The sequence below is a fragment of the Calliopsis andreniformis genome, chromosome 3, assembly GCF_051401765.1.
Source record: "Calliopsis andreniformis isolate RMS-2024a chromosome 3, iyCalAndr_principal, whole genome shotgun sequence".
In the NCBI taxonomy this organism is placed as follows: Eukaryota; Metazoa; Arthropoda; class Insecta; order Hymenoptera; family Andrenidae; genus Calliopsis; species Calliopsis andreniformis.
The window spans coordinates 9,876,861-9,898,199 of NC_135064.1; the positions used below are offsets into that span (position 1 = coordinate 9,876,861).

At 31.5% G+C, this 21,339-nt stretch overlaps 5 protein-coding genes across 9 annotated transcripts; 2 read left to right on the forward strand and 3 right to left on the reverse strand.

Annotated features, from left to right (window-relative positions):
• Nucleotides 1–34: 34 nt before the first annotated feature.
• Nucleotides 35–4,692, reverse strand: Ctps (CTP synthase). Its single transcript, XM_076375409.1, has 11 exons — nt 4,281–4,692; nt 3,492–3,662; nt 3,132–3,217; nt 2,903–3,034; nt 2,542–2,706; nt 2,170–2,457; nt 2,004–2,092; nt 1,631–1,929; nt 1,437–1,544; nt 850–1,062; nt 35–770 (listed from the first exon to the last, which is right to left on the reverse strand). Exons 1-11 carry the CDS (start codon nt 4,444–4,446, stop codon nt 682–684), a joined length of 1,806 nt encoding a protein of 601 aa, XP_076231524.1. The 5' UTR covers nt 4,447–4,692; the 3' UTR covers nt 35–681.
• Nucleotides 4,693–5,034: 342 nt separating this feature from the next.
• On the forward strand, nt 5,035–5,972 carry Rps15 (ribosomal protein S15). 2 transcript variants are annotated; one of them, XM_076393063.1, is made up of 3 exons: nt 5,035–5,156; nt 5,345–5,430; nt 5,580–5,972. In XM_076393063.1, the coding sequence occupies exons 1-3, from the start codon at nt 5,148–5,150 to the stop codon at nt 5,926–5,928; spliced, it is 444 nt and encodes a 147-aa protein (XP_076249178.1). In that variant the 5' UTR covers nt 5,035–5,147; the 3' UTR covers nt 5,929–5,972. The 2 variants fall into 2 exon arrangements, with proteins under 2 accessions (XP_076249178.1, XP_076249177.1); XM_076393062.1 differs by lacking the exon at nt 5,035–5,156 and having other exon boundaries at nt 5,330–5,430.
• A 409-nt stretch (nt 5,973–6,381) lies between these two features.
• Nucleotides 6,382–9,903, forward strand: Alpha-phers (phenylalanine--tRNA ligase alpha subunit). Of its 2 annotated transcripts, none has more exons than XM_076375081.1 (8): nt 6,382–6,580; nt 6,818–7,158; nt 7,275–7,496; nt 7,573–7,688; nt 7,769–7,953; nt 8,035–8,396; nt 8,470–8,571; nt 8,726–9,903. In XM_076375081.1, exons 1-8 carry the CDS (start codon nt 6,440–6,442, stop codon nt 9,360–9,362), a joined length of 2,106 nt encoding a protein of 701 aa, XP_076231196.1. In that variant the 5' UTR covers nt 6,382–6,439; the 3' UTR covers nt 9,363–9,903. The 2 variants fall into 2 exon arrangements, with proteins under 2 accessions (XP_076231196.1, XP_076231197.1); XM_076375082.1 differs by having other exon boundaries at nt 8,470–8,592; nt 8,726–8,864.
• A 12-nt stretch (nt 9,904–9,915) lies between these two features.
• Nucleotides 9,916–12,760, reverse strand: LOC143177232 (uncharacterized). 3 transcript variants are annotated; one of them, XM_076375085.1, is made up of 4 exons: nt 12,645–12,760; nt 12,505–12,574; nt 10,866–11,109; nt 9,916–10,012 (listed from the first exon to the last, which is right to left on the reverse strand). In XM_076375085.1, the coding sequence occupies exons 3-4, from the start codon at nt 11,079–11,081 to the stop codon at nt 9,932–9,934; spliced, it is 297 nt and encodes a 98-aa protein (XP_076231200.1). In that variant the 5' UTR covers nt 11,082–11,109; nt 12,505–12,574; nt 12,645–12,760; the 3' UTR covers nt 9,916–9,931. The 3 variants fall into 3 exon arrangements, with proteins under 3 accessions (XP_076231200.1, XP_076231199.1, XP_076231198.1); XM_076375084.1 differs by lacking the exons at nt 12,505–12,574; nt 12,645–12,760 and adding exons at nt 12,174–12,219; nt 12,327–12,498; XM_076375083.1 differs by lacking the exons at nt 12,505–12,574; nt 12,645–12,760 and adding an exon at nt 12,174–12,498.
• Nucleotides 12,761–18,958: 6,198 nt separating this feature from the next.
• LOC143177274 (uncharacterized) lies at nt 18,959–20,779 on the reverse strand. The gene is made up of 4 exons (XM_076375139.1): nt 20,447–20,779; nt 19,525–19,671; nt 19,372–19,443; nt 18,959–19,213 (listed from the first exon to the last, which is right to left on the reverse strand). Exons 1-4 carry the CDS (start codon nt 20,777–20,779, stop codon nt 18,959–18,961), a joined length of 807 nt encoding a protein of 268 aa, XP_076231254.1.
• Nucleotides 20,780–21,339: the final 560 nt, after the last annotated feature.

Below are 21,339 nucleotides of genomic sequence, written 5' to 3' on the forward strand. Positions count from 1 at the left end.
ATTTATGTAAGGAAAAAATTATTTAACAACAAAATCAAGGATTTATAAAACAATGATAAACTTTTATTTTCACATAGAATGTAAAAAAGTCTAATTTCACTAATAAAACATTTAAAATATATCTATCAATTAAAATAGTAGATGTCTAATATATTTAAATTACAATTACTTCTTAAACTGAAATTATATATTTATACATACATTTGAACACACTGTAGATAAACAATAACAATTGAGATGACAGTAAAAAATGGTATGCGTTAGCGAATAAATTTCGGTTATAAATAAATAACGTAAAACTAAATCAGAATTGTGATATTGAATGAGATTTCATTAAGCGTTCAACTGGTTTCATAGAAGTGAGTTCTGTAAATTAATGCTATCATTAGCTTTTGATTACCACGACAGTCTGATTTGTAATGCTTTTCACAAAGCTTACAAATATTTAAATTTTTGATTTGTCTGATACAAAAGTTTTATGCACATACATATAGTAAAATTCAAAACTATATTATAAAATTGATATTATATGTATATATATAATATAGTAATATAACATGTATATACATGTACATATATGTAAACTATATTTTTTTCTCAAATTAGTTTTTATCATTTTACTATACATCGTTAAAATAACTCCCATGGAAACGTGAATCTATAAGTATTTAATATCTTTAGTTAATCGTTAGTACCAGATGTAGTGCTACCACTTCTACTTGCATCACTCATGTGTTGCGTTATCACTGAGTCCACTATATATTCATTATCTATCATAAAAAATAATAAAAGCTGTGTATTACACTAACAATGTAATATCATAAGACAAAAAAATTGTTCATTCATTACCTGATTCATTATCACTAGCTTGGTAAGGTGAAAGTCGACAACCTCGGGCTAAATAGTATTTTAATTTACCAACACTAGCTAAAATCAGTCCTAGGAATGGGGGTGAGGGTTTCAATGGTCTAGATAAATATTCTGGGTGGAATTGTGTGGCAACGTAATAAGCATGTCCTTCTAATTCTGCTATTTCCATTCGGAGATTATCTTCATCATGCCCTAGTGAACAAATTAAAGTACGTGTAAAAACTCATGTATATTATTGCATTTATATAAATATAAATATATAAGGTGTTTCAGAATAGGTGGTTAAATTTTGATAATGTATTCTACTCTTCCTAAGAATTAAAAAAAAATCATGTAAACATAGGTCTGTGGAAACCCTTCTTTTACGAGATGCTGCATTTTGAACATTTTCGACAGTCTCTGAAACGTTAATGCAAAGCGTGTATTATTGCACAAAGGAATCATTTTCAAAAATTTCTTGTTTCATCCCTAGGAAGAGTAAACAAACGAAGCCAAAGTTTGTCCAGCTATTTTTGGGACACCTTGTATATTACTTGTAATTTGAAAATTAATACTGGTGTATTTACCTACGAATTTCAGTCCTGCTTCTTCCAAATCATTGATATACCTAGGACTAATTTCATACCTATGTCTATGCCTTTCTTCGATGAAGTCCACGTTACCATATAATTGTTCTGTATATTTAAAACATTATATCATTCTCATAAATATAACATAAATAACAGAATCATTTATATTTAGTAAGAATATGCGTACTAACTTATAACAGAATTATTTTTTGTAAATCGAGTACGCCTTTTTCCGAGTCTCATAGTTCCACCCATTTGACCTGAATTATGTTCAGGCATGTCAATGACAAGAGGATGCTCTGTGTCTGGATCAATTTCTGTACTATGTGCACTCTCCAAGCCTAACACATTTCTTGCAAATTCGATAACCGCTACTTGTAGTCCCAAACAAATACCAAGGAAAGGTTTATCATTTGCTCTACACCATTTGCATGCCTCCATTTTCCCTAAAATTCCTCTTTTACCAAAACCTCCTGGTACTATCACACCGCTATATATATAAGAAATGACATAATCAAACTTAGAGGAAAAATATGAACCGGTAAGTGTTTTAAAATAACTTACTTGCTTTTACAGAGAAGTTGCCATGCTTCATGGTATAACACAGGATCTGTCATTTTTGTGGATTGTTCTAAATTATCAGCTTCTATATACTAAAATTACAATCACATAATTATAACAGTAATTATTATTTTATAGGCTATAAGAGAAAGTATGTTTAATACTTTACTGTTAAGTTGAGTTTGTAGCCAACTTGAACGCATGCATGCTGTAGTGCTTTCGTAACTGATGCATAAGAATCTTCCAGTTTCGTATATTTTCCTACCAGTGCAATATTTACTTCCTTTCGCAAATGGTCAATACGATCTGCCAAGTCTCTCCATTTTCTCATGAAACATCGTGGACGTGGCATTCCAATATTTAATTGTAGTCTATCATTCAAAAATTCAATAACGCCTTGAGATTCCATTAACAAGGGTACCCGATATATAGAAGACAAGTCATGTATAGTGATGACCTGTAAAATTTTAATTTCCAATTTCTTTGTAATTAACTTGTAAACTAAAATAGAAAGAAAGTTAACAACACGAAGAAACTTTACCTGTTCCGGAGCAACATGACAGAAATTCGAAATTTTCTCTTTTACACTGTCACCTATAGGTTTCTCAGATCTACAAACTATGAGATCAGGAGACAAACCCAATCCGCGTAATTCCCTTACGCTGGATTGAGTTGGTTTTGTTTTCGGTTCTCCTGTAGATCGTGGCTAAAAACAAAATACATTACAATGAATACATTTTCGTAAGTCCATTTACTTTTTAAGTTGTGTTTAAAGGGTTTCAATAATAATTGAATTATATAATTCTGTAGACTAAAAACAAGCTAACTTGGTATTTGGCATGTGTTCAATGTCAAGGCTTATAACATCAAGAGAGAATTGTTTAATAAAAACAGCTTCATACTTGTGGCACTAAAGAAACGTGAGCACAGCAGAAGTTTTCTTTTTTAACTCTAAATTGAAACTGTCTAAAGGCTTCTACAAATGGCATTCCTTCGATATCTCCTATTGTACCTCCCAATTCGATAATACAAACCTGTAATTTAACAAAATATAGATTAGAATAACTAATACTATTAAATGCAACTTGTATATACCTAAGTTTTATAATTAGTAATATAAAAATATATTACATCTGGTTTATCACCATCTTGTGTCACAGACTGGTTTGCAACTCTTTCAACCCATTCTTGAATGGCATCCGTTATGTGTGGTATTACTAAATTCAAAGTTCAAACAATTAATTAAACTTTATATTAATGAAACTACAGTTAAGAATTATTGTGTTCTCTTCTTGCAACTAATTTATATGTATATATGGAGGATCACTCTTGCTAGGAAATTCAAAACATTATCATTGTGAAAACATTGCAGCAGGATTCTATTATGATATAAGAGACCCACCGTGTTGTTATGTGCTTTCCTGCTGCAATGTTTGTGTGATGGCAGTCTTTGAGTTCCTAAACAAGAGGACCACTCTGTATTATGTATACCTTGAACAGTTTTTCCTAAATAATCACCACGCCTTTCCTTTGATATTACATGTTGATAAATCTTTCCTGTTGTTATATTATTATCTTTGTGTAAAGTGATATCCAAAAACCGTTCATAATTTCCAAGGTCCAAATCAACTTCTCCACCATCATCCAAAACATATACTTCCCCTTAAAAAAGAATAATGAATGAAATGATTAATTTTTTTTACGTAACTCACAAAAATTATCCTAAAAATCTTTGATACCTCAATAAACATAGCCTAATGTATACAGATACTTTTTTATTTATAATTTTAAAATATTATTGTTTATCTAGATGCTCATTTACTATACTAGTTATGTTTTATTACACACAAAACATTGTATGATTCACATATATATTATTTATATGTAATATGGTAACTTGCAAAAATGATTATTTATTAGATAAAGTGTCTGATAGATAAATATTTAAGTATATTAAAGGACCAAAAATTTAATTTATTCAATAGTGAAATTACTGAAATATATCTAGAGGTTTAAAACAATTTCATTCAAAAACAAGCCGTAAGTATCGACGTATTCGTCATACAAATGGAAATTTAAATAAACGATTTCAAAACATATTCAATCGTAGTAGAAGGGAAGAACACGTGATCTTAAAAGTGCGCGGCAGTATAGTATGTAAAATGGCTCATGCACCACATGGCTATATGAATTCTCTAAATTATAAGAGAAATTATTTGCAACACACAATCTCGTCAACACAGCGGAAGAGCTGGGAAAAATAGAATTATAATTGCGTACCGTGTTCGTAAGGTGAAAATGTACCAGCATCTATATTTATGTAAGGATCTATCTTGATAGATGTCACATGAATGCCACAATTCTTAACTATAGTTCCGAAAGAACTGGCAATAACACCTTTGCCGACTCCACTTATCACACCACCAGTCACTAATATGTATTTCATATTTTTACCAATAAACTGTTTCACGCGTTACATGTAATATAAAGTATTATTATTTTCCAATGCACGTGCCTGTGTCGAGGATTCTTGATTTTACTTAATGTTGTTCGAGCCCAATAAGAACGTGCTAAAACACCACTACCACTATTCTGATTCTGATCCTGAAGCACACATTGCATTATTATACCGCAACGTGAATAAGATTTAGCGCCACTTTATCTGCATAGCTGTTAGAGGAACTAAAAAAGTAAAATGACGGCACAGTGGGACATTCGAAATATTAGAAGTCCAGCTCAATGTGTGCTTGTTATAAATCATATTTTCTAAATAGTTTCTTAACGAAAGATTTAATAACAATTTTTTAATGAAATAACAGCTAGAAAGTATTTCACGGCACTATAAATTGAAGTATACATAAAGTGAACAATGAAATATAAATGCTACGTAGTTAAAAAAATTAGTACATTGTTGCAGTATTTTTTTAATCTAACGAAATATAAAGTAGTTAATATCATTATCAGTTGATATCGTGGAAAAATATATGCATACAGAATAAGGTGGCTTTACAACAAGTAATATTTAACGTTTGGCAAAAGGAACATGCGTATTACACATCTAACAATATTTAGTTAGTGCCAGAATTGACTTCTGCGAGAAGGAAGAGTTGCTGTTTCTTGTTGTCGTTTCTCCCATCAAGTGAAAACATGGCCGAGGTACGTGTTATAAATGAAACGAAAATATCCAGTAAAATCTTTTTCATCCCTTATAAAAGATATATATGAATAGATGTTTATGAATTGGTCTACTTTTTCGTAACTTAAAAACGCAATATTACCGTATAAGTAACATAAGTTTCGTTTGTACACATAACCTTTTAATAATTATTATGAATGATTTTCAGGCAGAGGAAACTCTCAAAAAGAAGAGGACTTTCCGAAAGTTCACCTTTCGGGGAGTTGACCTCGATCAACTCTTGGATATGCCAAAGTGAGTGTCTTTCACATAAAATTAGGCACTGTCATTCGCCCAACTGGCTAAAAAGATACAGTTGCAAGAAATGATTGCATGTATTACCTATTACCAGTCAAATGTGAAATTTCAGCAATGCATTTCATGTATGCAATTATTTATTTCAGTGAGCAGCTTATGGTGTTGATGCATGCTCGTGCTCGTAGGAGGTTTTCTCATGGCTTGAAGCGAAAGTCTATGGCACTTGTGAAAAAGCTGCGTAAAGCAAAGAAAGAAACACCACCAAACGAAAAGCCAGAAATTGTTAAAACTCATTTGCGCAACATGATCATTGTACCAGAGATGGTTGGTTCTATCGTTGGTGTTTACAATGGCAAAACATTCAATCAGGTGGAAATCAAACCAGAAATGATTGGCCATTACTTGGGAGAATTTTCTGTTACTTACAAACCTGTAAAGCACGGTAGACCTGGTATTGGTGCTACCCATTCCTCAAGATTTATTCCACTGAAGTAATTTGTATTCTTTATGTGAATAAAATATATAAAAACTAATGAAAATCTTTTTCTTAGATATTTAGTGTTTGGCTATAAAATTGTCTTATGAAGGTCCAGAATTACCCTTTTAAAATATAACTATGTGAAGTTACTGTTTTTGTTTCTTAAAATATTTCTAAAATTCTAATTTATGTTATTTATTTCTTAAATTAGTTGTAAAATATTGAAACTATTAAAACCACATTAAATTAGAATACTGAAATTAGTTAAATTCGAACTTATGAGTACATGATTCTATTCCTACCTACATGTTGAAAGGATTGATATTTAAAATTTTAACAATGTGAGAACTTATGTTTATGTATATTTTTGTATTCAGAATTTATTAAAAAATTCAAGGAATGATTTTTCTAAAGAAAATCGTCAAACTTATATTAGAGTCGGTAATCGTCAATTACTGTGGGATGACTGTCGCGTGGGTTCACGTGGTTTTTATACCGGCTGTGTCATAAAATACTGTAGTTTGAAACATGGCAAAACAACTGAGTGATCAAATTTTGGATTACTTGGATAAACACGGGGAAGTAAATTCTGTTAAATTGGCAGACATTTTTAAAGAGAATCATCAAAAAATAATTGGAGCTATTAAAAGTCTGGAAGCAATTGGTGATGTAAGTTTATTGAAACATTTCTGATGCAATTATTTAAGATTTATAAATGATCAGTTATTAAATGTATATTAAGAGTCGTTATTTTTTACATATATATATTTTTCTAATATTTTATGTACAAACATATAATAAAATAAATGAACAAATTTTTAGCGTTACTATAACCTTTAAAATGTAAGATTGTGTAGGATAGCATTCTTAATATCAAGTAGATTTAAAGTTTCTCCTCTTTCATAGTTGATCACAACTAAACAAGTAACAGAGAGAAAGTGGGAACTAACATCCGAGGGACAACACGTAGTAAATTATGGAAGTCATGAAGCGGCTGTTTACAACGCTATTCCTAATGGTGGAATTGCCCAGTCAGAAATTATGCAATCTGTACCATTCGCAAAAATTGGATTTTCTAAAGCATTATCATCTGGTTGGATAGAAATTGATAAGACAAGTGGTACAGTTATTGTAAAAAAGAAAGTACCATCCATTACAGATGTTACACAAGCTCATTTAAAGGATCTCACAAATTTGACTGATCGTCTTAGAAATGACTATAAGAAAAGGAAACTCATTCAAGAAGTGTAAGTTACGTGTAGATGTAGTAAATTTTGTATAGAGTTGTTAATGAAAATAATTTTATATTTTTATTGTAAACCAATGTAACAAGTATATACATAGATAATTTTTCTATTGGCAGAGTTGTTAAATTTGTACAATTGGAGAAAGGACCAAATTTTACAACAAAAGTTGAAAAATTAGAAACAGAATTAACTGCTGACTTATTGGTAAATGGTGCCTGGCAAACAAAAAAATTTAAGCCATACAATTTTTCAGCCCTTGGTGCTACTCTTGATGTAGGTCACTTACATCCTTTGCTGAAAGTTAGAACTGAATTTAGGAAGATTTTCCTTGAAATGGGGTATGTAATATAAACAGCTTTTTAAAATTATGATGAATATGCACAATGAATTTTATTTTTCTCATTTATCTTTTAGATTCACAGAAATGCCAACAAATAATTTTGTGGAAAGTTCTTTCTGGAACTTTGATGCTTTATTTCAACCTCAGCAGCATCCAGCTAGAGATGCTCATGACACCTTTTTTATATCTGGTATTTCTTTTATTAATTTGAATATAACAATTAATATATATTAATATATTAAGGTAAATGACTTAAAATTTATATTCTAGAACCATCCTGCAGTACAAGTTTCCCAATGAAATATTTGGAAAAAGTAAAGAAAGTTCATAGCGAAGGAGGCTATGGATCTATAGGCTACCGTTATGATTGGAAAATAGAAGAAGCTCAAAAAAATCTTCTTCGTACTCATACCACTGCTGTCAGTGCTAGAATGCTTTACAACCTTATGCAGGAGGTAATCTCTTCTGAAGGTTTATCTTTTATTATAAAAATATTTGAACAACACAATGTTTAACAAGATTTGTAAATCTTTCAGGGTGAATTTAAACCAGTAAAATACTTCAGTATTGATAGAGTGTTTCGCAATGAAACTTTGGATGCTACGCATCTCGCGGAATTCCATCAAATTGAAGGTGTAGTCGCTGATTATAATCTTACGTTAGGTGACCTAATAGGAATCCTGTACGAATTTTTCAAAAAACTTGGTATTACGCAGCTACAGTTCAAACCTGCATATAATCCATATACGGAACCGAGCATGGAAATTTTCTGCTTCCATAATGGCTTAAATAAATGGATAGAGATCGGTAACAGTGGAATGTTCCGACCAGAAATGTTATTACCTATGGGGTTACCTGAGAATGTGAATGTAATTGCCTGGGGATTATCCCTAGAAAGGTACTTTAGAATCTTTAAATACCTAAGTTTATTATTATATAAAATATCTAATAATCAAGTGCATTTTTTACAGGCCAACTATGATTAAATATGGAATAAACAATATACGAGATTTAGTTGGGCCAAAAGTGGATATGGAAATGGTTTATAAAAGTCCTATCTGTCGCTTAAACAAGTAAATATCTTTCTTATTCAGGTATTTATATTAAGATATTTATTTACATTAATACAGTTTTATAAGATAAAAATTTCGTGTCAAATTTATTTAATATTGATAATTAACATTGTTCATTTATTATTACATAACAGTTTAAATATTTATGTACTAGGACCAGTTATGTTCCTCTGCACAAAAAGAACCTGGTGGATCAGAAACAAAAGTCGTCGGATCGACAAGAGGAGAAGCACGAGAATAAGTCTTGCGCGATTAAACATCAGGGAAAGTTTGAGAAGCAAAAATTAATTATATTCTGTGATCCGAAATATCCAATTAAGTTTTTAGAACACTTCTTTAGCCTTGTAAAGTCATGCATTAATATATTCGTGGCAACATACGTACATTCTAGTATTCAGCAATTTCCGAGTGATTTATCGACTTTTTGCTCGGAGTATCAAAATAAACAGCAAGATGCTGAATTGCATTTAACAATCATTTGGAAAGAAATTGGAATTGATCCAATAATGGAGTTACCAGGAATGCGCCAAATACTAGGTGATGTAAACATAGCGCGATATCTCAATCGTTTGATCGAATGTTATTATCCACACGTATTGCGGTATGAAAGTAAAGGTGTGCTATATGCGAATCAAATAGATTATTATTTAGAAAAGATACACAATACTTTGCACACAAATACGCATTACAGCATTCATCGAAAGTCACGTTATGTAATGGGCGAAGAGATATCTATCGTGGATATCATTTTGGAATCGCATGAGAAACGTAAACCACTTAAGTGTAAATAAAACGAGCGTAAGATTTTTTAAATTTAATGAGTATTTTCCAATTATGACACGTGTAAAATTTGTATGCATTGTAATTGAAAAATACAACGAAACGACTCATTTAATATTTATTTATTTTTAAATAAAGTGCTTGCACAAATTGTGAGCTACTATTTTTAAATGGTCATTGAAATTTTTATATTTTCTTGGCGGTAATTTAGGATGAATTTATTTAAATGATCGGAATGTATGAAAAAATATGAAAACAAATTCTCTATTGGAGAATATACATATACATACGATTGAGATCATGTGTGTTGGTGAACTGCGTGTGTGTGTGTGTTTATGTAACGTCCGAAGTCCGAACTTTCAGGTGCTCATTCAAATAGCGCGCGCAGAAAATTGATAAACCTTCAATCATTTACATTTTATATTTTTATAGACGCAGAAGTAAAGTAAAACACTAGGTATATTGTATTTGGTACATAAATACAGTTCATTCAGTCTTGTAGCATGAAGATGAAGAGACAAATAAAAGGGCTGTTACATGAGGTCAGTGAATCAACTACTTGGATATTTTTTATTCTAATTTATTTTCGTACTAATCCTGCACTGTGAAGAACATTGAATATCTTTTCTCGTGGAATCTTATCTGTTTCACGATCGATTACCTATAATTAAAGGTTATAATTAATGATATTCACATGGTTAATTTATTATTATTTCAATCAGCCATGTGTATATTAGTAATAATAAATGAATGGGGCATTATGAATATTTATAGCTGTAAATTTCTTTACAATTTTCTGTTTATGTATCTAAATTAAGAAATCTAAAATTTTGTATCCAAATACAAAGAATATTGCATACAAATAGTACGTACTCAATACAAAAGAAATAGATGAAAGAAACAAAGCAAAGAGTACACTTTATATACTTTAGATTGTTTGCATTGGTGAAGTTTCTCTCAAATTCAAATATGAAAAAATTTACATCATTTGACAAAATTAAAAAAACTTATTTCAAATATCAGATCAACTTTAAATTTATGCATGAATTTCATAGATTTAAATTTTCTCAAATACAAATCTATGTTAATGAGAAATTAATTATTTAAACTAAGAACAAAACTAATTAAAGCAAACATTTCTATAAATACATAATATCTTTGAATAAATGTGTAAAAGATAACACATCTACATAAATAAATACAAATGTCCATTTGAATTAGTTTTGTTTTTAGTTTAAGTAATTAGTTTCTCATTAACATAGATTTGCGTTTGGTTAAAATTTAAATCTTTAAATTCTCTATGAAATTCATGCATAATTTGAAAATATAAATGTTACTCTATTTTATCTTCATCTGTTTTGCAAACCTTTAAAAACCCCACTCTACATTTCTAATACCTCTACTGTTTTATAATTTACAATATTGATAACTTAATATAAATTACATATACTTAAGTTTTTCAAATAATAAGAGGTTCTCAACAGAAAATTGTTATAAATATAGCAAAACTTTACCTGCATTTCTTTATTAAAGAACCACGACTCTTTGGCGAGTTTAGCTGCGATAATAGGATTTTTGTAAAAATCGTTTCGCAATTCATTAGGCAAAGTATCCTCTATCGCTGAATTTAATAAATTGGCCGGATGCGGGTAAATCAATCCAGAAGAAGCGTAATATTGCGGTGCAGCCGCACACACTCCCACAAAGACAATGAACACAATTACATTCATGTTGTATAAACCTTATATTTATAAAATTCTGAAAAAGAGTTAATTTTTTTATTTTTGACTATCACTTCAGGTGGGGACTTGGAAATTGTTTAAATCGAATTTGTTTATTATATAATTTCGTAGATAAAAAATGTTCTTAAAACTAAATTTACATCATGATTTCTCCGTGTATTAATAAAATATTTTTAAAATACAATCTAACAATTTCGAATTTATTTTTTTAACTAAAAACTGAAAAAAATTCGAAATTTTTTCTTTACAAAATGGAACGTTCTTAACAAAAATTACATTTTTGTTGCGCTAATTTTATCTGCTAATTATACACGCTGTTAATTCATATTTATTACAATTATATTGCAGAGATAGTATCACAAGACTTAATAAAAAATTGTTTTTAATCTTAAAATAAAATGTGTTTAAATTGAACAATATAATTTTTATATTTAACATTACATTTAATTTACACCAATTTTTAATGTATGTGGTATCTCCCGTACATAATTTAACTGATTTTCGTAAGTAGGTAATAGATGCTAAATTATATGCATACTATTTAAAGATACATGTGATCTATAGTACTTTCTAATTGTAGCAACGGGTAGAAGATTGCATAATAGAACTTTTCTTTATAACTATTTTACTTAAAATCTTACATAATAGCAGAACAATACATATTTATAGTATTTATTTATTGCAGTAATGACATAACACAAAAATCATCATTTTCTGAGAAATGAGATAGTATCTTCATTTACTGCAAGAATTATTTTTTTATACTAATAACTCAAAAACGACTGCTTTTTAAGATATGTCATTACTGCAGTAAATGTGCGATATTTAAAACTTAGAAAGATTGGTATTTTTCTGTAAGCAAAATAATGACTCTACTTTCGTTAGTGAAACTTTAAACTCGAATTCTTCGATCGTTTCGTAAAACGAAAGCGCTGAACAAACTTAAAAATGCAGCTAAAGCACAAGCAAAGATAAAATTAACTTTCTTTCGTTTATTCAACGCGTTACGTATTCTAACACCTTCGACAAATCAAAAGACGATTAATTGTCGTCAATTGTACAGAATTCGTACAAAAATACCTTTTGCACCTTCGATTGCTTTTAGTCCTCAATTAAATTCCGATTTCTGCAAAATATCCCAGGGCAAAACTCTCACTTCAAATGATCCCCTTTCCGTTTCATAAAACGAAAACTTCAAGCAAAGCTCACGATTACAGAAACAAGGCAACTGACTTTCTCTCGAACATGCAGGCCGTTATCCTTCTACGTTTGAACCAAAATTCGTCTAATCCTGTTTTATCGCCACCTTCGTCGGACCACAAAAATTTGCGTAAAAGTACTCCGTGCACCCCCAACCAGGTATTTTCGACCACACCTTGATCCCTGTCCAATATTTTGCGCCTCCACTCACCTATCACTCGGCAACTTCGTTCTGAACGATCTAGTTATATCTCCCGTGCGTGTCTAACTGAATCCAGGATCTGTTACAGTGTCACTTATATAGCCACCAACTATACGATACTCCCGATCCGACTATTTCTTGGTCATTACCTGGCCAGTCCTTCCGTCGGCCTTACCTCGCGGCGAGGCCATCGGTTCCCCCTTTTAAATCCTGCTCAAGGGTGAAGATCCCCTTCATCGACGTTCGTTCGCGACCTTCCACCTTGCGCGAGCCTCTTTCGTCCGCTCCAATTCAACGTCACGCTGATTCTGAGATTAGACGTCGGTGATATCAGAAGCAGATCGATGTCCGTGAGTTTGAGGTCGTGGATCATTCGATAGTTTCGGCTAGAGTTACCTGCAGAAACGGATTTGTGAGTTATTGGTCGTCTGTGTACACAAGGAATTGTGAGAGCGAGGCTCTAAACATTTCTTCAAGTTGGACGTTTTGTTTCCTTTTGTAGTTGTCTTGTAATAGTTTTGTTTGGAGATAGTGGCGTTTTTGCATCGTGTACCTCCATTGCTACTCTCGTTTAAGCTCAATGAAAAATACAATTTTGAAGTTTCATCGATGGATGAGCTGCTGTATCTGTGGTTCTTATTGTTCTTAGGTTTGTTAGTTGTCACCTATGTATGTAAGAAGTAGGATTGACTTTGGTCTTAGCTCATTTTCTCTATTAATATTGAGAAACGTTAATGGCAAGATTATTTCTTTTAGTACAGCAGAACTCTGTTTATATAAATGAAAATTTAGTTAATGCATCATTAACTAAATTTTTGATCATTCCAGTAATATGAATGTCTAATAACTATAATTATTATTAAATAATTGGGAACAGAAACTTGAAATAACTCGCATTTATAAAATCTTTAAATAAATATAATTAGCTTATTTTAAAACTAGTAAAGTATATAGAAAACCGACTTTTCCTGATAAATTTTACAGATTCAAACGACTATACGGTTCTTGATCAATTTTTTTCACGATTTTCTTTCCAATGAATTTGTGGGAAGGAGCTTTTCCTGTACAGTAACCTAATAAAAATGAGCATACGATATTTTTTTAAATACCTTCAGTTTTCCACTCTGTTTTTTAATATAAAAAATTTCCAAGAAAATTCAATTCTGGTTCGTGAAAATAGAAGCTTCATCCCTCCAGAATGAGTCTATGTGAATTGTTTTACAATTTCTCACTAAGCTACACTTTTCACTAAGTTACAGCAATTCAGAGATTGACAACTCTTTGGTTAAAATTTAGTGATTTTGATTCTTTAATTTCGTCAACGAGTGTATCTGTAAATACTGTAACGAATATTCCATTATAGTGTCTTACAACACAGAATTAGGCATTGAAAAAGGTGTCTTCTTTTCATTTTTGTTCCTTGTTACTGTTTTAATCTTCTATTTCTTATTATCCTTCTTGCGCTAAGCAAACAAAAGGCGCTGTGGCTAAAACGCGCTGAGCACATTGGGAGACGTCTGACTATACATGGATCGAGTGTGTTCAGCCCTCAACAAACTGTTGCATACTTGCGTAGTGAATATGTTAAGACAATGACCCCAAACTCATAGGCCGTAGACCACAAAACCCACAAGAATAGATCGAATGCATTTAATTTCACGAAGTAAATCGCTTGAACGTTGATCCACTCCATTATTGTATATGTACTTTAAATTCATTGTATTTCCATCGACTTTAAAACAAGTAGTCAAAACTTGAAGAAAGGTAGTCGTCAGTAAACTGTATCGTTTGGTTCTGATTCCAAAATTCGTGTCACTTTCTACGTTCGAAGGGAATAATTCAGCAAGCATAGCGACCGACTGATTCACTACTATTACGCGCAAAGAATTCGTTAAATGTGGTTCTGCACGACTGAATTCGGTTTGCAGCGTGAAAAAGAGGTGTAAGGTCGTACGTGTCTGACAAAGGAAAAGAATAATTTTGTAACTGGAATTTCGGTAATTTTTCACTGTTACGTTGCTTCTTTAATTTAATACACTAATGAATTGCCAATTTTGCTGAGTTTAGAATTCATTCAAGAATTCGAGAAATTCTATAGATTTCAAAGATTTGGAAAGTTTTAGGCATTTTCAGGTGTTGACTCCAAATATTAAATATTAAAATTTAACATATGAGTATCTATTTTATTTAAATTATAATAGGTTGTTTTTGGTATTATTTCAGAATCAATAAAGCGGTCAGAACGAATCATACAATTACCAAATTTTTCATTATTTTTAATGATGGTAGTTCAATTAGATGTGTTAAATAATAGTAAATTAAATATGTTTTTAAAAGTCTATGATTTTGACCGTTCTAATAAAAATTGTGTTAATAATTGGTGGGTTTAGTGCTAGAGAAAATACATATGTAATATAATATTTATGAATCGTAAAGATAATCTCTAAACTTGTTACGTGTTCTCTATGGATCAGTGAGTTCGAACCGCCCACGTGAGCTTTCGCGAATTTTTTTTAGTCTGGTCACAGTTTTCCGGTTCGTGCGTTGCGCGCTGCACGTAGTCATGTTTCGTTAGCAACAGATGCATCCGGGTTACTTTTGTATTGCTTATTCTTACAGTATGCGATTCGAGATTCCAAACTTCGTTTTCTTTTTGCAGTTATCAAATTTTACATTCTTCGTTTATTCCAAATTTTAATCTGCAAATTGAAATACCAATAATTTTCTACAAACGCTACCTACTATTTTGTCAATGGAACAATCAAATTGATCAATTTTATGCTTGAAAAGAGAATCAAACATTATCACCGAAAACACAGTTTGAATATTTTATCTAGGGTGTCTACATGCAAAAATAAGTCGAAAAGAAAGGATAACATTTTTTCATTTAAGGCTTCGTTTTTCAGAAAAATGAGTTAGGAACTAATCATAAGTTTTAAGTTATCGGACTTCTGTTTCTGCTCGTATTTATAAGCGTGGATACATAATGTTATTATCTGCTTCCTGTCATTGCTGCTACCATTCTTATTGTCGATTTGCACTATTAGTCTGTTTTCTGCCTTCACAATGTCTACATATACAAATCAAGAGTGCTTTAATATGATCCTTGCTTTGGGACATTGTCAAGGAAACGCATCTGCAGCAAGTCGTTTGTACAAAGAACTTTATCCAAATCTTCGACCACCCTCCCGTCAGGTGATTCTAAACGTAAAACGAAATCTGCTTACTGATGGCTCTTTTCCGTCGGAACGTAACAATGTACGTAATAGGCGATAATTGTGGAAACATTGAAAATCAAGTTTTGAATAGTGTGATTAATAATCCTGAATTAAACACGAGGATCATTTGCTGCAAGATTTATTATACAATAACACAGATCTTTTACACGTAATGGAATTTTTAACACGCATAATATCCAGTGGTGATCTAATTCGAATCCCCAAGTTACTCGAGCGTTCCAGTTTCAAAGAAGATGAAGCATTAATGTTTAGGCAGGAATCATTGGATCCGAAATTATAAGGCCACATTTTCTTCCAAATCGCTTGAATGGAAGAGCGTATCTTAACTTTTTACAAAATGGACTATCTTTTCTATTAAACAATGTGCCTCTACAGTACCAAATTTAATTTTTCAACAAGATGGTGCACCACCATATTGTACTCTGGATTGGTCGTAGTGGTATTAAAAATTGGCCACTTAGATCGTCAGACTTAACACCACACGACTTCTTTTTGTGGAATTTAATCAAATGTAAAGTATACTCCAAAAATAACAATAGCGTGGAGGATTTAAAGGCAAACATCGCTTCAGCGTTCGAAGATTTAAAAAATTCACATACACAATTCACTACAATAAGTGCATAACAATTTAGTTCAACGAACAAATCTATATCTGTAGCAACACAGTCCACATTTTGAACACTTGTTACATTAATAAAATGATTCTCAAAATGTACTAATCTTATCTTTATTTATAAAACCATTCAAATTAAATAAACAATAAAGGAAAGTAATAATACAGATATCGCAAAAATAAGATAACAAGAATAACAGGAAGTAGATAATAATAGTACTCATGTTTATAGATACAAATACGAGCAAAAATAGAAGTCCAACAAGTAAAATTATCAGTTAGTACTACATAGGTACATGAGGGATTTTCAAATCCATTTTTCTCGAAAACGAAGTCTTAAATGAAAAGGTGTCATTCTTTTTTTGTCAACCTATTTCGGCATGTAGAATGATTACTCTAAGTTTTACATTAATACTCTAAGACTTACGTTAAATATTCTAAGATTTACGCTTGATATTTAAACAAAAATAATATTGAAATTGTTTTCCGCGTACAAAAATTGACTTATTAGTGATTTTGATTAGTTTTTGTTGTATATTTAATTTATATATTTACGCCTTTACACCTGGTAAAAGGCTATAGCGTCATCTTTAAAATACATACCCACTTACGTAATAGGCATTACCTAGAAATGTACTGTTACGTATAGAGACCAATGTTTATTCTTAAGAATAACTTTATTTCCTTTTGTACAATTACAAATATTTCACATGGCACAATTAATAGGGAAAAACCTTTGATCCCTCTTTTTAGTTCATTTTCAGTTCATTTAAGAATTTTACTGGGATGAGGAGTAGTTAAACAGAACAGTTTTTTGATAAACAGAAGCACTATCGTGCTCCCCGCAATTTTGGCACAACACAAGAAGAGCGCTATAGCGTTCCTCAGCACTCAAACGATTAAACGAGACAAGGGAGCGGATACTTCGCGGTATTGGGGTCAATGTTACGTCTTTAGAGGCGATACCCAAAGGCACTGGTTATCCTTGTCAGAATGTCAGCATCAGGAAGTTGTTGCTGCTATTGTGAAGAATAATGCATTAAAGTCAATGAAAGATACGGTATGTAAAAGAAATGTGGACGAAAGGGAATTATGTAAGCACGAACACTACATACTGTTGAGAACATATATTTGTGAATGTAAAACTCTACATTATGATCGAAGTAGGATATGTTTCTATGTATACATATTATTCCTGACGTACGTGAACAAATTTGAGAGACTAGGGAGAGGAACGCTCGTTGCAAGGACACGGCGTAAAGTCGCATATGAGATACGAGGACGAAGAGGACAAGACGGTTACAAAATTAATTATACATTTTTCGGTTAATTTCACTACAATTACTCTTTTAATTCATTATAAAATAGTAAGAGTGCATTTGTATTAAATAAAGACATTATCTAACTTCACATCCATTATGCCGTATGTTCGATCCAAGTAACCTTACACATACGACCATGTGCTTGAGATCGGTCGTTAATACTTTTTTCCTGCAATTCTGACCTGATTCGATGTAACCGGTTTTATAAAAATGTTGATACCTTTCTTTTTTACCTTTTGCAAAGTTTCTTAATCGTGGTTACATTTGACGATACTTTTTATGAGGAGTTTGTTAACGATTTATCTAAGAAAATTTTAACGGGTGATAATATAATTTGTAGGTAATCAAAATGCTATTTTATTATATTTTTATTCGTTGTTATATTCATCGTAAAGCACTCTCTATATACCTACAATGATCTTCTTATTCATTAAAAACTGTATGGTAGTTTTTTTTCTTTGTTAGAAATTATAAGAATTTTTTTCTTTCACTTTTTACAAAAATTTTAGGGTACTTCCTTTTCTTCGTTACAATTTGCACATTTCTAACAGATACAATATATTTTTTGTAACTTTAGTATGTTTATCACAAAAAATGATTATAATTCAACATTGTCCTACCCAAAATTTCTTTTCAGATGTAGTTGTAGGTACCTATACATCGCTAATTCTTCATGATGCAATATTTAGATTATAAAGCTACCACTTCATTATCATACCAACAGGGCAATAAATAGTCACGCTATTTAATGCAAAAATATTGTTATTATTCTTCAGGTCTCACAATTAGCTTACAGTTATAATAATAAAATGTCCAAATTCATATAATTAGTGTAGTGTTCAACACTTGTTGATACTTTTGTTGCGAACATATAAAGCTTAATAACACAGAAATTCTTGATTTCCTGAATTTACAAATAAATTTTTCATATGATTAAAGCAAGATTTCATCTTCTAGTAGGTATTACGCTTATAGGGTGAATTAATTGTCTAACTCCATTTTTGACATCATAATATTAAAAATAAATGCAAGTACAGAAGAAGTCAGTATGTTCACAGAAAGAATTTAAAAAATTCAATAACATGAAAGAACACTGTCATCAGCCAACTTTTATCACGAACATACATCCTTTAATAAAAAGGATAACAAGCAAAGATACCTTTTCTCAACTTATTTACATAAAAATGTACATCTAAATTAGTTTGTCGAGCAAAATCTTCATTAACTACTGCCTAGCCTTATGTATTACAATTTTTCAAACACTAGTATTTACTAATTATTATTACCACTTATCGAATATATCCATAGACAGGATATACATCCTGCTCCACAAATGGTGGTAACGTTTTTTCAACTACTGGGACAGAACCGTGAACTTGAACATTATCAAGACGCAGTGTTTTGAGGAGTGTTGGTTGGCGGATAGAAATTTGTTCGACTTTCGTTACTGGTTCGATAATACGTCCTTCTTGAATTGTCTCGATGGGGCTAGTAATTACAATTCGTCGGATGGAAGTGCGATTAGTTGGTTGAATATGTGAGACCTAAAAATGTATTTTATAGCAATAGCATGTCTTTAACACATTTCATTTATTAGATTTCATTTCGACGATTTTAGTTGGAGTATTGGTAGACTTATCTTACTATTACATGATTTATGAAATTCTATAATAAAATTAAGTTAATAATGCTAATAATTTACCTCAGTGACATTTTTAGTTAAATTGGTTTTAGCATTGAAGGTGGTTGATGCTTGCGAGCTAGATAACTCAAACTAAATAACAATTAATTTTATTATTATTGCTAACTCATTAAAAAGGCTTAACACTGTTATCAGAATATTTTATAACTATACCAAGTCTTGGTTAAGTTTGCTTATCTCCGCACTGTTTGCACTTAATTCGTTCGGTTGCTCAACTTCAACCATCACTGACCCAATTGGACGTACTAATATACGTTCTTCGATTTCAAAAATTTGTTTTTGGACTGCTGGACGACGTATCTAATAAAAGGAAACAATAATAACTGTAAATGTCTCAGAAGAAAAAGGAAAATTATACATGGCGCTTCCAGACATGTGGGACACTTCTCGAGGATTTTTAGACATGAAGAATATTTCAGAAGGGACAAATGGGAAATTTCTAGACATGAAGACGATGAAGAAAGTTCACGTGTACATTTGCCCAGGAACGCACAGTTTTCTTATATGCTATTTTATATTGCGTACAGCATAATACTTTCTTTAAGTTCTATCACTGTGTGCCATTTATTTAAGGGATCAGAAGATTCCTGGGCCCAGCAGGACCCTAAAGAGGATCACACACGATGCAGATAAGAAATTGGCTAGTATTTTACGCAATATGAAAGAGCATGTAACAATAGCTATCCGTTTTCGGGTAAATGTACATTGGACTGTTTTCATTGACGTTCTATGTTGAGTCTATCCTTCAAAAGTGTCTCACGTTTTTCTTATCTTTTAGAGGGTTTGAACCAGTGTTTTACGCAATGCAAAATAATGTATAATTAAAAAACTAAACATTTTCGAATACAGGGTAAGTGTACCTAATACTAGACAGCACCTAATACTGGACGTTAGGTATATCTATAAAAAATTAAACGCATCAGAGCGATTAAAAGTGAAGAGAGGATCCCCTGCCTTTTTTAAAGATATAGCTATTGTCCAAGATTAGGAGCTGATCAGTATTAGGTATACTTGTAGGTTCACCCTGTATACATCCAATTAAAAAGTTACACTGTCAATAAAAGAAAAGATCTACCTCGACTTTACGGGTAGAAACAGCTGGTTTTATTACGTCCAATTGTTTTTCCAGAAAGGCAGGTTGTGATTCAACCTTAGTCACAGGTATATTGGAAACTGTAGGTACGTGTTTAACAACTGGTACACTTGCTACTGCTGGTTCCTGAGCAGTGGCATATGTAGCGGGTTGGGTTTCAATTTTCTCAGAATTTCCAGAATATTGAAGAAAGTCTTGGAATTCCTTGTTATTAAGATAAGTTGCTTCTGCCGGACTAAAGTAGGCAAATTCACTTGCATGGCTATCCTGCAGCAGAGCTGCTATTATTGTCATAAGTAGAATTTCTGGTTGCATCTTAAGAAGATAAAATAATGATTAGTAACAGTATCTTTAAAGCAAAGCATGTTTGCTAATATATATAATAATACTTGTTATGTTTCTTCTCCCTTTTTTTAAATTACACAAGAATAAAAACTGTTTATAGTTAATCGGATTCTGTAATGGTATATCTCTAGAGCTTAGAGTGTATTAATAAAAGGTGTATTCAGTACCATTATACGAGAAATAGTCATGAAATTTTATTACAAAAATTGTAGAAAGCAGATTTTGTGTTACTTGACAATGCTAAAATAAAATTATATAAAAAAAGTTAATTTAATAGTAGAACAAATCCGTTTTTAGCAACTAAGTAACTGAGAGCTCGGAGAAGTTACCTTGTTCTTTGAGAAGCTGGATCAACGAAGGGGTGCAAGATTCTGTCTTCTCGATGGCAGCAGACGTTGCTTATATGGTACATGGTTGGGTAATTAGGGCAATACCCCTACCATATGAACAAAGGCCCAAAACCCGATCCAAATCGGGGCGTTCGACTTTACTCATTCAGGTGCTTAATCTTGAACGAAGCTTGCTCCATC